This window comes from Zalophus californianus, chromosome 10, assembly GCF_009762305.2.
Source record: "Zalophus californianus isolate mZalCal1 chromosome 10, mZalCal1.pri.v2, whole genome shotgun sequence".
NCBI lineage: Eukaryota > Metazoa > Chordata > Mammalia > Carnivora > Otariidae > Zalophus > Zalophus californianus.
Window position 1 is genome coordinate 31,755,907 of NC_045604.1, and position 18,907 is coordinate 31,774,813.

Sequence of the window (18,907 nt, forward strand, 5' to 3'; positions counted from 1 at the left end):
GACAAAGATACTACTGCCTATTCATCTGTTAGCTGGAGAGACAAAAAAAATAGAAATATCTGGTTATTTTTGATTTAACTTCTTGCTGAAGATTAGCATTCTCAACCATACCATGTCTCATTGTAGAAATGCATCCTGATTTATCCAAAGATAAATTTGAAAAGAGACAAAGGTCCTTATAGATGGTAAACTTAAGAGAATGAGCCTTCTGACTTTAATAAAAGACAATTTTGTTTCAAGGACAAGTACAGGAACCATTCTATATCAGCTCTCACTCTGATAATTTCTATAGACACTCTCTTCATGTAGGAATCCAACTTAATTTCGAATTTCCACCATTCCATGATGCCTCTCTGGTGTCCATGAGGATGTCTCAACCTCAACATTATTGACATTTCGGGTAGGACAATTCTTTATCGTTAAGGGCTGTCCTGTGCATTACAATATTTAGCAGCATCTCTGGAATTTACCCACTCAATGCCAGTAGTATCTCCTCCCCACTTGCACCCCCCACTCCTAGTTTTGACAATCAAAAATGTCTTTGGGACACTGCCAGTGCCCGCTGGGGGGGGGGGGGCAAAACCTTTGCAGGTGAGAATCACCAGCCTAAGTGATGACTAGTAATTAATGTAAACTAAAATAACAGAAAAATATCTTTGAAGGTATGAAGTCACTTCGTAATTCATGGTTGTACTTCCTGTTATTGACTTAGTGAAGAAAAGAGCTTCCATTAGCAGAGCATGGGGGGATTTTCTCAGGGTTAACTTCCTAACATATTGATCATTAATGTAGCACAGACTGATTTTTTATTGCAATGATCAAAGTCTTTTATCTTCATAGCCAGCACTAAAATAAAACTTTAAAAATACTATAATTTCTAGGGGGAAAATACCCTAATATTCTGTTAGCCACTCTCCCAAATCATTTTGTAGAACCCATTTTAGTTCAATCAAAAGACAGCCATATATGACTTACACAGATAAAAACTGTAATTACATGAATATTGTATACATCCAGAATGACGATTCAAAACATTGCCAAACAGTAGATACAGAGAGACTTAGAAAGAATGACCAAGTTTAGTCCCTTGTAATGACATAGGTGGATGATTCAATTATGTGGGATGCCAAATCACGTAAGATGTCAAAGATACAGGAAATTCTGTTTTTATTTTTATAAATTTACTTACAAAGTGCTTAGTATCCAGGGAGGGAACAGTATGGGGCGGGGGGAGGAAAAAGCATTTCTAAAGGAACTGCTGAATTATATATCATTTCTATGCCTTCTATAACCAGAGCAACTTCGGGGTTTATTTACAACACATAAAGACAAGGGTTTTGAACAGTGGCTTGTGCTTGGTGTTTTAAAAGAAATAATATTAAAGAATCTCTAGGTTCTTTAAAAGGGAAATAACATATCCTGAAAAGGAAACGTATCATCATATAAAATTTGAGTCTCTAAAGACAAACCATTGAATCAACCTGCATAAAAAGCAAGAACTGACTGATCTGTGTAGTTCAACCGGGTATTCCTGTGAAACACTATGGAGAAAATGTCTTTGGCTTATTTGAGCACATGTATATTCAAGAGAAAGGATAAAGTATATGAAGCTCAAGATAAGCTGACATAGTACTACCATTTTCATATCTAGCTGTCCTATATTCACTGCAATAAGATTAGTATCTAGATTTGTTTTCCTTACTGGAGTCTCACAGAACAATTTTGGGGAAGATGTCTTTTATTTGAAATTTTATTGAAAGAAATTAGATTCCTAGATTGATGACTTAGCAGAGATACAAGTCAATATATATATATTGACTATATGTGTATATATATATATATACACATATATATATATCCTTATTCACACTTTGCCATCGAATATACACAAAAAGGAGAACACGGTTTCTGTAATGATGTGGATCAAATTTGTTTGCTCATTTTACATCGCCAGCATTAGACTTGGAATTCTACATTTCAAGGAATCGTGTGGTGTGTTTAAAGAACACTAACCCCACTTCTAAAGAGCAAATACTTTTTGAATTCCTCATTTTTCATTTACCAGGTGAATTCCTGTGGTTTAACCTACGGAAAGACCAGATCTCAGAGCACAATGCGTGCACGCACGCACACACACACACACACACACACACACACACACACGCACGCACACACACGCCAGCTACATGTTCTTTCTGCCCTTAGGAGATTGAAATTTGATTTCCCAAGCTAGTGGACAGGTTGGCAATTGAAATCAAACTGCTCTCTGCTTCTCAAAACACTAGGCATGAGGGTCGTTTCTTCTGATTGGTTATCCCTGGAGAGAAGTAAAGAGCAGAGGGAGAAAATATTGTGGCCAAATGCACCTGAGCTAGCTGCTGGATCAATGGTCAGTATCAGCGGGGCTCTATTTAATGAAGCTTACACCAGTGTCACCGCCTTGCTGACAACAGTGGGTCGCTCTGGTGCCAACGCAGAAGAAGCGGAATCCATTGGAAGACAAAATAATTGCTTCATTTTGTGGTACAAAGATATAAATCTGATTTTTGTGTACATAAGAGCTAGCTTTAAATCCTTAACTGGAAGAGAGCCTTGCACAGAACACAGAGGAAAACATGACAGAAAGAGATTGTGCAAGGCTGTCTGGTCCACAGAACTCCGGGAGAATCGCTAAGAGAGCTTTATAGTCAAGTTGCTCTCAGACTCTGTCCACAAACACCCACCCAAAAGCATGCTGTCTCCGTTACAGAGAGAAAATCGTTGTTTTCGTTTGTGCTTTTCTGTGATAAAGTGTTTTGACAAGTCAATAGAAGCAGGTAAAAACCCCACTGATGTGGTTTACACCTAATTTATCTCATTATTGCCTCATTATTACGGGGGAGCCTCAGCAGGGCACCTCTCCCAAATGCTGTATCTGGCACACACTTGAGAGTAAAAAGGAAAATAGAAGTGACGGTCCTAACTCAGAATATCCGTGTCATGTTTAAATTTTCTTGAATTTCCCTGAACAGGCTTTGTGCTAGCAAGTAAAATTATGAGGCAGTTATGTCCTTTTAAAGACTTGTTTCTAAGTGTTGGTGAGATTAAAATTAAGGCATGATTTCTCTGAAATGTTAACACAACACAGCCTAAATTAAGGAATTCAGATGATATCTATAGCATGCATGCCTATTTCAGGTTTCTACATCATAATCCACCTTATTGCTAATAAAAAATGCATTCTGCTTGTTTTTAGGCAGTAGGATAAATCCATTCTTCACTAGATAACTGGCAAATGGCTAAAACAGACCTGTCTTCAAAGCAACCCCATTAAAATAAGTAAAATAGTAGAGAATTATACCTATTTTTACAATCTTAGTGGAATAGAATGTGAACTCACGAAGGCACAATCAACACTTTAGAGCCATTGTCCTTTTAAATGAACCAATTCCCTGAAACTTTTATCAACTTCCCAATATTTTTTCCCAAATCCCCCTTTTTCTTGTCTTCCTAAATTTTTTTCATGCATTGATTTTCCCCACAAACATTTGCTTTGAGTGTATCATGAACTGGCGATGATTTTCTCCCACCACTTCCAGGCTCTGTGACCTTGGACAAGTCAACATTTTGAGCTTAATTTGAGAATTTGTTAAAGTTGAAGATAATATTGACAACTACTTAAGTAATTGAGACAATTAAAAAAATTAAATAAGGGATGTGTCTGAGTATTACACTTGGCAATTAGAATATCCCCACTGAAAACAAGTTAAATGTAAATACACTCCATTTTTTAACCTCTTTGATCACCATTAACAGAGATCTTCATGGAACGATAAAGAAGTGCCTTATTGAGCTTTCTTCTCAATTCCCTGTTCCACTAGCTCAGTGTTAAAGCTACCACTTCTCCACCCCCCGGTCATTCATTAATCAAGTGCTGCATCCAACACACATATGTAAGCAGGCTTTCCTCCCTCCCAGGAGGCCACAAATAAGAGAAGGACAATAAAGAATAGAATAAATGTCTTAACTCATCTATATTTTAGCTCTTTCATGCAACTCTGGGTTTTCACCGAAGATTCCTCTGTAGTCAACATGACAACATGAGACTTTGAGCAGAAGAACTAAAATAAAATCTGATTCAGTGACCTTGGGAAAACCCTTTAGCTTGTCAGGGCCTCAGTTTTCTCAACTGCTAAATGGGGGCAATGACATCAAACTTGCTGGAATATTTTTAGAAATACATATAAATGAGTCCATGTATGTAAATATTCATTCCACGAGTATTTATTGGGTACTTACTATGTTCTAGGTGTTTTGCTAAGCACTGAGGATGTAGCAATAATCATGACAGACGTTGCCTCAGCTAATTAGGGAGCTTATAACTTTGCATGAAAAGCAGACTTATAATAATGACAGAATATTTCATTATAAGAGTGGCACATGCTATAAAAGAGAAACATGGTATGTTAACAGAGTATATGCCAATGGTTAGGAGTATCAGGAAAGGTTGGGTAAAACAAGGATTTGATTTCAGCCTCATTTTTAATACTTGATAAGAGCAAGGTATATAAGAAATGAATTTTATTTTTCTGGATCCAGGGCTCATATAACCATTAAAATGGAGAAATGTCTCCTGATTTCTCAATTTACTTCATTTTTGTTAAAAAATGCATTATGGCATGCCTGCGTGGCTCAGTTAAGCTTCCGACTCTGATTTCCTCTCCGATCATGATCTCAGGGTCATGAGAACAAGCCACACATCAGACTCTGCACGAGGCGGGGAGTCTGCTTCTCCCCCTCTCTCCCTCTGCCCCTCCCCCCACTCATGGGTGTGCACGTGCCCTCTCTCTCTCAAATAAATAAATTTTTTAAAAAATAAGAAATAAAATTAAAAAATTTAAAAATGCATTGTTTAAATTGTCGATAGCATCAAATACATGCATGATGATTGAGGTAGTTCAACATACATTTCAGGCTGTTGAGGATATATAAGTAAATGATAAAGAAAAATATAAACACTGGCCAATAATATATATTCCTTATGCATTAACCAGGCAAATTTGATTGGCAGAAGCTTTCAATATGTCATGCGTTCATACATTTATCTATTGAAAAAGTATTAAGTGCCTCTCTGCCAGGTACTTCATCCCATCTTTAGGCAAAACAGCAGAGACATCTATTCCGTACACACTATTAATTACAAAGGAAAAAACAATAACTTTATAATTAAGGTCGTCAGCTTAAGTGACGAAAGTTTGCACCAACAGTAATGGGCAAATTGGCATTCTTGCTTCCTGGCGTGTTGTATGCAGATAAACTCGGCCTTGCTTCAGTAATATTCTATTACATGAGAAAACATCAGGCAAACCCGTATTGAAGGTCATTCGACAAAATAACTGGCTTGTACTTTTAAAAAATGCCAAGGTTATGAAAGATAAAGAACAGACTGAGGAACTGTTCTCCACTGAAGGTGACTACAGAGGCATGACAACTAAGTGCAACCCTTACTGCTTAGATCCTGGATGAAAATTAAAAAAAATAAATTTTGCTATAAAGAGCAACTGTTCGAAATTTAAATGTGATTTGTAAGTTAGATAATAGTAATGAATACTGCTTTCCTGATTATTATGGTTTTACTGTGGTTATATAGGAGAGGGTCTTTTTTAGGAAAGTGACAAATATTTGGGGGTAATAGGCATCTTGTTTGCAGCTTACTTTCAGTTGGCTCAGAAAAAAAGCTATATAGAGATTTAAAAAGAAACTATAAAGCAAATGTGGCAAAATATTAATATCTGAGAAATCTGGGTGAAGAATTCTAAATTTGTACTAATCTTGCAATTTTTTTTGTAAGTTTGAAATTATTTGTAAATTAAGTTAAAAAAAAGAGGTACAGACTCAGCATAAAGTAAAAGTTATTTTAAGTAGGAAGAAATGTCCATGCTTTTGTACTGAACAAAAGAAAAATATAAAGAGGTATAAGAACTATATTGGCTTAACTGTCTTTGTTGCCCACGCTCATACGGTAACCAAAGTTAGCTTAGTTTGTGTTCTTCCTCACCTTTCTCCATGTTCAAATAAATGTACACAAACATATATACCTTATAGTTTGTTTTTAAAGATTGATTTATTTATTTGAGAGAGAGAGACAGAGACAGAGAGCATGCACACCAGAGGAAGGGCAGAGAGAGAAGGAGAGAATCTCAAGCAGACACCCCGCTGAGCACGGAGCCCGACGGAGGGCTCAATCCCAGTACCCTGAGATGGTGACCCAAGGCAAAATTAAGAGTCAGTCGCTTAGCCAAACTTTCCTCTTTCATATATCAAGTTCACATAATACTTCTTTGTGTATTTGATCTTCTTATTTTGTTCCACCATTCTATTCCCTTGTTCCTCTGCCAAAACCATACTGCTTATTTAAAGTACCTTTATGGTAAATTTTAATATTTGATAAGTCAAGAGCAGCATATTTTTTTAATGTTCTTGACTATTTTTATAGATTCATTTTTCCATATGAAATTTGACATCATTTTATCTGGTTCCAAAACATGTGAGATTCAAATAGACACTACATTACTAATATTATAGAGTACTTGATTTTTATATGAAACTTCCCATCTGGAACACAACCTCTTTTTCCATTTGTTCAGTATTTGCTTTGTGTTCTTCAACAAGATTTTATAATTTCCTTCATATACATTCTATGTGTTTCTTGCTCAATTATTTCTAAGTATTTTTATCATTCCTATTATGAATTTTTATATTACTGATTACATTACTATATTACTTTATTATTACCCATTACCGATTATTGCAAATACAGAGAAAATATACATCTCTAAATCTACCTTGCATTCCTCCATCCCAACTCACCCACTCTCACCTGTTGCTTCTGTTAGAGCCCCGCTAACTTCCCACAGGCCAGCAGGCTCTTCCCCTTGTTTGTTCTTTGGCTGATTCCTTTTCATCCTTTAGGTCATTTTACTTCAATGTCCTCTCCTCAGTCTCTCTTTTCCTCCATAGCACCCATAACAATTCGCATTTATATATTTCTATTTCTGTAGATGTGTCTCTTCCTGACTTGATTTTAAACCCATGAAAACAGGAAACATTTTGCTCAAGACTATATATAGGATCTAACATTATGAGGCTACACGGTAAACATTTGTGGGCTTAGTGGATAAATCCTTTCTTTCTTATCATCTTATATACTCCCTGTCCAATATCTTCAGTTTCTTCTCCACATGCTACCTCTCCTAATCTTCAAACCATTTTAAGTTCACTTTATCTTAAAACTTGAGCCATGACTCCTGGTCACCTTCTATTTTTCCTTCATCTGCCAACATCATTCCTACTTTTACCCGCATTTGTTTTCCACTCCAGTCTCCTACTGAACCTGTATCACCATGACCTCAGGAAGTCCAGGAGCCAGGTGTCAATCCCTATTATCTTCAGCTTCGTCATTTATGGCAACTGGTAACTTAAAATTTTTCTTCTAGTTTAGCTTGTGTTTGCTTCTCTTATCCCCTTACTTGCCCTCGCCTCTCCTGATTTCTGCTGGTTTGACGTCTCTGCACAGTCCCCCTGAAGCGCCCAACTCCACTTACAGCATTAAAATGTCCATTTATTAATTCAACAAAAATAAGTTGAGTGACCACCAATAGGGCATTGTGTTAAGTGTTGTGCATCACATTGAACAACACAGCAAGTACTTGTCCATCTAGAGTTTAGGTTCTAGTAGGGAGATCGAAAGTAAACAAAGAATCACGCAAGTAATCATTTGGCTACATACAGTTGGGTTAAGTGCCAAAAGGAAAAGTACAGGATGCGGTCTGGGTGGCTCCTGAAAAGGTACATTTAACGTCGGTCATGAAAGATTGATAGGAATTTTTTTTTTTTTTTTTCCTAAACGGGAGAGCTATTTAAGCTTTATTGGACTTAAGGTGAGAAAGAACTTGGGATCTTTAAGAAACCATGCAGTGGCGCTAGAATGGAGAGAAGAAAGCAAAAATAGATGAAGCTAGAGCCAGAGAAGACACACGTGTGTTTTTTTCTACACTACAATACTACACTGTAATAGTTCTGTTGAACAAGCACCCACTTGGTAGCGGGCATCACATTCAGTCCTTTATAAAAGGTATTGTAATTCTCTTTAGAGTTAGGAATTTATACTCCTCTTTACATTAGAAAAAGGACTAGAGAAATTAAATAATTTATCCATAGGATTATGCTTCTAGAAAGGAGTGGAAAAGATTATCTTTATGCATTGTAACACGGTGAAAATAATTTACTTTTTTATTTTTTTTAAGATTTTATTTATTTATTTGACAGAGAGAGACACAGTGAGAGAGGGAACACAAGCAGGGGGAGTGGGAGAGGGAGAAGCAGGCTTCCCGCGGAGCAGGGAGCCCGATGCCGGGCTCGATCCCAGGACCCTGGGATCATGACCTGAGCCGAAGGCAGACGCTTAACGACTGAGCCACCCAGGCGCCCCAATAATTTACTTTTAAAAAACCCCTGGTCACAAAGCCAATCTTTAAAATTTCCTTTTACTTTATTTTTACCTCCTAAGGTTTAAAATTAGAATTAGAGACCCAAGTGAACAAGAAATGGGTAAGAAAACCAGAAAGAAACTCCTTCAAGTAAACCTCTCAAAGACAAGATACACATTGCAAACTTTTGCATCTTTCTCTAATAATTAATCTGATGAGTCTGTTTTAGTTTGTCATTAATTGTATTAGAGACCTACATGTAATTAAAAATAGATAATGTAACTCCGTGGAAGTTTTTTGATTAAGGGTTTTATTGCGGTTGTCATCCTTTTGTACCAATTCAGTGGTAAATATAGCTGCACCAATTAATAATACATTAAACATATCTGCCCAGTATTGACTTTTTATACTAACAAACATACTTTTGAAATAAAATTTGTAACTAGTCAAACACTTTCTTGTGGTTAAAATTTACTATTACTATACGTGTGTGTGTGTGTGTACATACACACAGTCAGACTAAAGGTTCTTTCATACAAATCACAGGTTATAAAATTAGCTTTTCTTCACCACAATCTATTTGGAATGTGATCCTGATGTGAAAGGTAACCCATCATTCTACCATCAGCCTGGAGGATTTTACCCCTAAAAATCTTTTAGCCTCAACATTTCCAGCTGTAGAAAGTAATCTTTACTTTTTATGTGAAAAGAGCATTCAAACTATTTCTAATATTGTTAGCAGTGTATTACGGTGATAGGAATGGAATCTGTTGCCTAAACTTTGGACTTATAATTTGAGAGGACTTCTCTTATTCAAAGACAGAAAATGATGTGCTGAAGAGCAGGAACATGTGAAGAGGTACCTTAGTTTAATGCATATTTATTAAACTACTTAGCATCTGTCAGAGCTCCATTATCACCCTCAACTGTTTGAAGTCTTAGGCCTCTCCCAAAATGGTAAAGTCATGGAAATGAACAAGAACTGTTTCTTCTGTAGGTTAAATGTTAAGTGAAATAAACAATGGCCGACTTTAGGAGGGGAAAAAAATCACAGATACACAAAAATTTTATTGTACCCATTTTTTAATTTTATACTTTTATTTATATTAGGGTATTATACAATTTTCAAATCTAACAACAGAATCTTCTTAGTATGTGTATCTGAAGCATAACAAAATAAAAGTATTTCACAAAAGAAGTCCATATTACAGTACTATTGAAATATGAGGCATAGGATAATTACGCATCTGTGGGTTATAACATAATACATTCATTTTAAAGAAAAAACATTTAATATGAATAACATTTTGGTTAAAATAAATATCATGTAAATGTTAACAGCAACACCTGAAGTATATTGATACAAGAAAGGTGTTTTGTAATAGGTATTATGTAAAATGGTAAAGCATTCATGAAATGACTGTAATATCTTACTAAATTTACAATCATTGCACATTGTTGAGCACTTTATATAGGAATACCCTTCATCCACCATTCCTAAACCTCAGCATACAAAACAAAGTTACCCCACATTTTCTTCTGGGGAACTGGTACCAATGTCTAAATAAGGGTTAGAATCCCATGTACCTTTCATTTTACTGTTTCCCAATTCAATTCAAATGTTTTACTTAATCAGTACAAAATTTACTTATAAACAGAAATAGAGAGAGAATATTTCATAGGTGAATATAAAAAATTAAAACTTCTAATCATCTTCATAATTCTTTGAAATGATCTCATTCAAAATTAAAACTTGTTGTTTACACAGTGGTTTCCTCAGGAAAAAATATGAACACTTAGACAGGAAAAAGATACAATACCCAAAACAAGAAGTTTCCACATGTATAAAATAATAACGGATTTCCCTGATCACTAAATTCTTCTCAGCTATTTCCTTCTAGCAGAGAGATTCACTGAAAAGAAAAGCTTAAATCTTTGCTTAATAGTCACTGTGAGGGGTTAAGCAAATGAATTTTAGATTCATGTATTTTTAAAGATTGCAAGAAAAAGGGAGATTATCTGTTCCAACTACAGAACAATTTCCTCTCAATTATATTATAATAAGATGAACATGATACTAATGGTCAACAAGAACAATTCTACTTGTTCATACTTCTGGAGACAAATCTATGGGTGCTCAGTGTAAAAGTTGTAAGTAACTGGAATCTGGTAAAAACAATGTATCCGGCCCTCATTTAAAGGACCACCCAGGTGCCCTCTGTCTATCCCAAGATAAAATTACCCTTCAGACACCATAACTGATTACATTCTGGAAGAAAAAAAAGTTTATACTTTTTCCCTTATAAAGTTTTACAAATGACTTGAAAGTACTGAAATGAGTGTAAGAAAAATACTTATATGAGAAGACAAAACCAGCAGTTACATCAGCTAAAGGTAAGTATTCTCCAAACATGAGGTTTTCACGTTGGCAGGATTATCCATCCCAGGGTTTTATAGGGTGGCGTGGCTTCCTTGAACGGTGACTGCCACTCGGCCTTTTGGCTTTCACAATTCTGTGAAGAAGTGGTCACCACTAACATGAAGGCATTCAGGGAAAACATCTCCACGACAGCATTTACTAAACTCGGCCTATTTCCTTAAACTAAATGAAGCGTTACCATCTCTGTCATCTTCATGCATGAATACAGTACTTTGCCTAAAAGCTTCTCAACAGAAATGTTAATCTTATAAAAATTCTGGCTGTGGTAATGGCCAGTTTTCATTGCTTTAAACATATTCTAAAATTACAACCTGTCAAATGCATTGAAACTGTGTCAACATTCACAGGTACAGTGCAACACACATCCTTTCTTCCTCTCTAACAAGACAAAATACACACATACAGGGTGGCCCAAGTTTTAAAAAGTTAAAAAAAAATGTTTTTAATCCAGGAAAAGTGTTGGTATACTAAATATTTTTAAAGGGTACTATGTTCTCAGAAACTCTGAAACATAATGGATAAAATGCACATACAATATAAATAAGAAAGTAACTTGAAGAATACAAAAAAATTTCTGAAGGGGACCAATTGGAACTTCAATAAAATCTATGAATAAAAACATGCTTACACGATAGTGTACAATTATGAAGAGAGAATTTAAATTTATAAACAACTTGAAATATAGTACTGCAAGATTATTCAAAGATTTTTCAAAAGTACAAACAATAATAAAAACACACAAAAAAAAGCCTCGGGCAATGTGCAACTTTCAAAATTACTATCACACCAGCCAAACAAATCCTTAACCACTTTTTAAATGGATTCATTTATACCATTGTAATGCAAAGAGACTATCAGAGATATTAAAACAAAACAAAATAAAGCAAAGAACTCTTCAGTGTCTGACTCACATTTTGTCCCCCAATTTTTTCACATTTAAGAGTTGCATTTTGAATGTATAAGCTAAGAATTTTAAGTGTTTCTCAAATAGTTTATGTCTACATTTACCTTATTATATTTGAAAGCTACAATGCTAAGAACTAAAACACATACTTCAAACTTTTAAAAATAAAATAATCACAAAAGTTCACAATTGTGTTAATCTCAAATGTCCATAAATGACAAAAAAGCAAACAAGTCACATGTTCAGATACTTTTCCTCAGGTGACAAGTCTATCTTGATGAGTGCCAAGCTACACCTTCAATATTTGGCACTGAGAGTCTATCTGAACACAATTTATCAGCAAAAAAACCCAAAAAAACAAAAAACAAAAACTAAATAATTCTAAAAACCTGTAGCCATTAAAAACCATTAAGTTTCATTTACTCTCCTAACATGCAATCTGACTATCCAAAGTCATTTGGGGTTTGCAAGAAGGCGACTTAAACTGGTACAAAATGAAGCTTATATGAAAACTGGTTAAGGATTCAAAGCACATTAGCTCTGAAAGATTCATCTTAACACCCAGACAAAAACGGGGAGGTATGATTTGCACAAAAATACTTTAAATTATTTTGGTTATGTTCTTCATGATCTTCCACATATTTAGCTGCTTGCGGTGCACGCGTGCATCCTCTTGGCTACGTCATAAACATAGGTGATGTCTGGTCGCTTCTCTGGATCTGGGTTGATGCACATATTCACTAACTGTCGTAGCTACAGAGAAAGAAAATACAAAATGCTTTAAAAAACCATTTCAGTTAGCTATTACCAATACTCTGACTAAACAGAGATTTACAAGGAAAGTACATTTTGTGCCTAAATACTCCATATGTGGAATTTGGGAGTCAAAACAAATGAGCAAAGGAAAAAAAAAAGACAAACCAAGAAACAAACTCTTAACTACAGAGAATACTGATGGCGGGGGGATGGGCAAAATCGGTGAGGGTCCGGATCAAGGAGTGCACTTATGATGAGCACTGAGTAAGGTATAGAATTGTTGAATCACTACATTGTACACCTGAAACTGACTGTATGTTAACTATACTGGAATTAGAATGAAAAAACTTAAAAAAATATATATATATATGACTACTGTCAACAATTTTACAATTAGTTGAAAAGTCTAAGAAGTATGTATAGTCACTGGTTGAGTATTAATGTCAAGCAAAAAGTAGTGTCTACAGTAAGAGGCTTTAAAATGATTTTACTATTTTTCAAAGAAGTTTATCAGAAGACAGTAGTCATGAAGGACAACAGGTTTTTAGCTCTGAGGCTCTAAATTAACTGTAGGTATGTTATACATATTTATTTGATCTAGAATGTACTACATTAGCCTTGATTATAAGTTTAAATTTTCATAATTATATACAATATATCTATAGATCTAAATTTATATGAGGCATAGGGTAGATTAGCTCTCATATGCACTTATCATAAACCATTTTATATAAATATAAAATGTTTTTATTAGTTTCTTATTAAAGAAAAAGCACTCTTCTAAACTTAGAATAATAAATTATAAGCAAGATAAATTACGAATAGTATTCTAATACTTAACTGCATGAAGCAGTATTAGCATCTTCACTTTATAGATGAAAGAGCTGAAGTTTACTTACTTACATTACAGAAAATAAGCACACTTCAATAAATTAAAAAAGAAAAAAATCCTTCCATCTAGTCCTAGAGCCACTGAGTAGAAGTATATGGAATTTCATTTTCAATTCCAACTGCCATCAGTTTATGATACTATGTGTCTTCGTAACACTGTATGTGGTCGTTCACAGATGATAAGCCAAATAAAGAGGAAGAGCCAGATTCTTTGGCTTTGTATGCATGTCTTGAGGAATAATTTAGATATTTTGAAAACTTGCATTAATTCTTTCTGGCCAGTTATTAGCATGTAGTAAATGTTAATGGTAATATTACACCCACTGAGAGGGTCTGAGGATTTCAAATTATATTCCTTGCAATGCAGCAGACAACAGCATTAAACATCCTTAAGGGGTACAACAATACACAAGGCATTTTATTATGGCGATCTAAGAGAAATTTAAATCAGAAAGAGGTTGGCATTTTACCCATTAAAATAAAAACAAATACATCCAATTATACACAATACAGAAAACAGGAGGAAAAGCATTTATAATGATACTTGTATTTAAAAAGATAATGTATTCTAACAGGTCACCCAGTTGTCAGATATTTTGTTTAGAGATAAAAATGACAAAAGCAGCAGAGAAGATGATAGAAAAAGGTAACTGTGGTACAAAAATTCATTCTATTTAACCAGGATACACATAGATGTAATGGCAATTTTTGACTGAATAAAACTACCACATCCTTCAAACCGGTCCAGAAGCCTCATCTTTCCAGCCTAATAGGTCAGAATTGGGTGAAATTTCCAACCTACTGTAGCAAAGGGTCCTCAAGTTCTCCTGTCCAGAAAAGAAAGTGCCCAAGAGGGGCACCTGGGTGGCTCAGTAGTTAAGCATCTGCCTTCAGCTCAGGTCATGGTCCCTGGGTCCTGGGATCGAGCCCAGCCTCAAGCCCAGCATCGAGCCCTGCATCGAGCTCAGCATCGAGCCCCGCCATCGAGCCCCACATTGGGTTCCCTGCTCAACGGGAAGCCTGCTTCTCCCTCCCCCCACTCCCCCTGCTTGTGTTCCCTCTCTCACTGTGTCTCTGTCAAAAAAATAAATAAAATCTTAAAAAATAATAAATAAAATTTTTTAAAAAAGAAAGTGCCCAAGATTAAAGATAGCTGGATATAAATTTAGTTGAAGAGGACAAAGATTCTCCGGTTCTCCAAAGTGGAAGATGAGAACCAGATGTAGTAAAGAATACAGTAAATGGGGAGGGAGTGGAGAGGGCGCCTGAGCCGCTGCTTTATTACCCCTCCTTCCGGACAGCCTTCCTAAGGACTGACAGGAGAGTCAGAAACACTACAGTAGACAGAGCCAGAGCAATACCGCCCTTACTTTTCCTCTTTCTTATGTGGTTCGATCTTCATCTGAAGTGTAGTTCATTGTGTCATAAAGATTTATCTTTTCCAGAGAAGTTTCTAACAAGTCACGTAGTATAAAATCATATACGATATAAAATATGCATACCTCAGTATATTTATGAATCAAATGTTGATAAATTTTTTCCTAAATTATCTAATAAGCAAATTAATAAACTATGAAAATAAGATCCTTTAAAATTAAAATATGCTTTTAGTAGCGATTCTCACTCATCTAGAGTAGAGCACTGTGCTGGCATCTGGGGACACTGAGGGTAAATCAGGGTAAAGAACCAGCCCAGAAAGGAAGGCCTATTGTCCAGGATGGGGTGTGAGAGAATGACTCATTTTCCTTCCTGACAATCTGACCCCTCTTTCCTTTCTACCTCTCCCTTCTCCATTCATTCAGTCATTCAATAAAATCTTATTGAGCATTTATTATGTGCCAGACACTTTATTACAATGGTAGTAAGGATAAAGCAATAAATGAAATATACATGGCACCTGCCTTTGGACAGCTTACAATCTAGTGGGGGAAGAAGAACTGGCAAAGAAGTAAATGTGAGACTGAGGGAGACTGAGGAAATCATATAACTAATTCTATTATAAACTACAAAGTGAGAGGTATCTCAAGAGATATTTGTGAGATAGTTAGAGGCAAAAAGACTGTAGATGGCTGCCCAGAAGAGACAATCATTACTTTCCTCTTTTTCCTTCCATCTACCTAACTCCGAGTTGTTCCATCTCATTCACTGAGGACATCCAGCTAACAGCATTCTTCATCCCAAGTACAACAACCACACCTTTGGTCACTGTGACGCCCATTTGGATCCTCTATCCGAAACAAACTTTTTGATTACATGGCCTTAATCTTCACTTTCATTCCATTTTAGTCTCTGCCTCCCAGGGGTACAGCCTAAGTCTTACAATGTCCTATGTCATGTAAGAAATGTGGGCACAAGCTCCTGCCCTTCCAGGGCTCACACCTGTCCCCCAGTATGGTTGTGCTTTGATCTGAGACCATTTCCAATACCTTTCCTCCTCGTCAATCATCTGCTTCTGGATTTACGTCATTCATTTCCAGGCTAGACCTCATAGCACAATCCTTTAACCACTTCTTTGGCAGCACCATTAATAATCCTTTGTCTTTTCACAATATCAACCCTGACAATTGTTTTGTTTGCTTCTCTACCAGGATGTGAAGGACTGCTGGAGAAAACTGCAGACTCCGTATAGTCTGGAGTCACCAGATTCATGGTTCCAACTGTAGTTAGACCTTAAAAGCTGTTCTGTAATCCAAATGTTTTGCCTGATAAACTCCATTTCCCACAATGGCTAATTTCAACCTTCACTAATCTGTAGTCACCGTCCTCAATTCTTTTTCACCTCCTACTTCACAGAGAAAAATCAACAGTTAGGTTTAAGCTTTCCTCAGTATCTCAACCTAACCTATCAATATCTGATCCATATCATCTCTGTTCTAGCATCAGAAGAATACTGTTTTCCTACTACTCTCAATTCTATCACTGGGATCTCTTCCAAGAAATTATACATTATACACCATTATACATTAGGACCTGAAATATAGTTTGCTACGAATGAGTATTCAAGGAGTGAATATTCTGTCTATTATTACTCTTCCATATTTTCAACCTCTCCTCATTTGCTGATTTCTTCATCATAGTCTGTAAGTATAGTCAAGTTTCTCTTCCTAACCACTGCCCCATCTAATGTATTTACTCTACAGCCAAATTTCTTCGGGGTGGAAAAACAAAAAAACAAAACAACCCACTATCCTTACTATATCAACTTCCTTAATCTACTTATCTAAGCCAACTATAATCACTTTTTCATCTCCTCCACCCCCCAAGAGTACTCCATTGAAATCACTCTGGCAAAGCTTAGCAGCATTTCCAATTTGCTAAATCTAACAAACTCTTTTCTGTCTACCCACTTACTCAAACTTTCTGCCTGGCTGATGCTTCTGATCACAGCCTTGCTGGGAGTTGCCTCCTCCTCTGGCTCCAAGACTCCATATTGGTTCTCTCATTTCTCTGACTTTTCCTTCCTTTGGAGGTTTAGCTTCCTCTGGCAGTCCCTCTACTGTCAGCATGCTCCGAGGTTCATTTCTTTCCTTAGCTCTTTTATCTTCTCTCTCTCCCCCTTTCTATCCTATACAACTTTTACTTACTCCCATGGCTTTAATAACTGCCCACACAACACGCTGAGGAACACACACCCATATGTATCTTCAGGCCAGACCTCTTCATGGGCTCTATTCATATATTTCTGCCTGGCTTCTGAGCATATCTATCTATGAATACCTCATATTAAACATGTTCGGAACTGAGATCTTATTAATTTCCTCCCCAAACCAGTTCTATCTTGGCAGTGCCTCCAATTTCTCAAGCCAGAAATCTAAAATTCATAGGAGACACTTCTTCATACTTCCTCCCCCTGGCCCAACAATCATCAACCAAGTCTTCCTGTTTCCTGACTGTTTTTCTTCTTGCCTTAGGCTCCACTGCTTACACTCAAGGGATAATCTTCCCACTGACAGTTTTACCTCCAGTTTCTTCCAATCTCCCTATCACTGCCTGTAAACACCAAGTTGACCACACTTCAACATTAAACATTTCAATGTCTCCCCACTGCCCTCTACAAAGTCTAACCATTAGCATGGTTTATTATGGGCTTCTAACATCTGGCTCTTGCTTACCTTTCCAGCCTCATATTTAGCCCCAAACCCTTCCTCCCTCCAGCCCCACTCTACACTCTAACCATAACAAAGCGTTCAGTTCTGTGCTCACCAAACTGTTTTATGCCCTGAATCTTTGTGTATGTTGCTTCTCTGCTTACAAAGCCTGCCTCAAAATCTCCTACTCTCTTGCCTGTCACCTACTCATTCTCTAAAGCCTTTCTTAATAACTCTGTCACCATGCAGAACTTTATATATATATATATATATATATATATATATATATATATTTATATAAAGCTCCATGCCCAGCGTGGAGCCCAACCTGGGGCTTCAACTCCTGACCCTGAGATCAAACCTGAGCTGAGATCATGAGCCAGATGCTTAATCAATTGAGCCATCCAGGTCTCTCAGAACTCAATATTTTCTATTTGCCCTCCATCATACCCTTCACATACTTTTTTTTTTTTTTTAGGTACAGCTGACATTAACATTATATTAGTTTCAGGTGTTCACGTGCTTTAATTAAAGCCTTTATAACACTTTATTGTACTTCATTTAATATCTGTGTTCTCCTATTAAACTGAAAGACCTGGAGGATGGATATTATATGAACAGTAAGTGCTCACTGACATGTTAAATGAAAAGAATGAATGGGTAACTTCTGAGTGAGGGAAAATGGAATGGTTTTGTGGTTGCGGCAGCTGAGCGAAGGTCCAAAGCATGAACATAAGTTTGATATATAAAAGGGTAGGGAAGATTCTAAGCAGAGGTAACAGACTGAACAAAGGTGCTGAGCTAAAGAAAGTGTGAGATGTGTGAAGCAACGGCTAGTATTTCTGCATGACTGGGGAGCAAGCAACAGGGATGAAAATGATAAACTGAGGCTAAATAAAGGAAAGGCTTAAGGAGTTTAGAATCTATTGCTATAGGCCACAGGAAGTCAGTACTTAAGCCAGGAGGGAGAGGTCATTAAAGGTGCACTTCAGTCCGTATTTTCTTGGAATAGAGCAAAAAGAGAGCAATGCCAGCAGAACGCTCAATAATGTTTCTGTAAGATTTCAGGCAAGAAATATTGTTCATCAGAAGTTTTCACCAGGGAATGTGAAAGAATGTTGTGTCCACTAACAGAAGTAGGTGACAAAGAAGAGAGAGTGACTTTGCAGGGGCAACAGGGCCACTAAGTTTTGAAGGTATCACATTTGAGGTATGAACATATTGCAGTTCGGGTGGAACTGTGAATTCCTGAATTTGGGGTTTAATTCTGAATCTATATCTAAATAACTGAATTCTATATATTAAACAATTTTTGTGATTCTTCCTATATCAAGATCATGAAGATAAAGGAGACAGCTTT

General features: G+C 36.4%; 1 protein-coding gene across 3 annotated transcripts in view; it reads right to left on the reverse strand.

The window, feature by feature from the left end:
- Nucleotides 1-9,555: 9,555 nt before the first annotated feature.
- The window catches only part of NEK7 (NIMA related kinase 7), a 164,653-nt gene continuing 155,301 nt past the window's right edge, over nt 9,556-18,907 (reverse strand). For all 3 annotated transcript variants that reach the window (XM_027610102.2, XM_027610103.2, XM_027610104.2), the window contains one exon: nt 9,556-12,565. In XM_027610102.2, the coding sequence (XP_027465903.1) occupies nt 12,455-12,565 (111 nt within the window). In that variant the 3' untranslated portion in view covers nt 9,556-12,454. The remainder of the gene's footprint in view (nt 12,566-18,907) is intronic.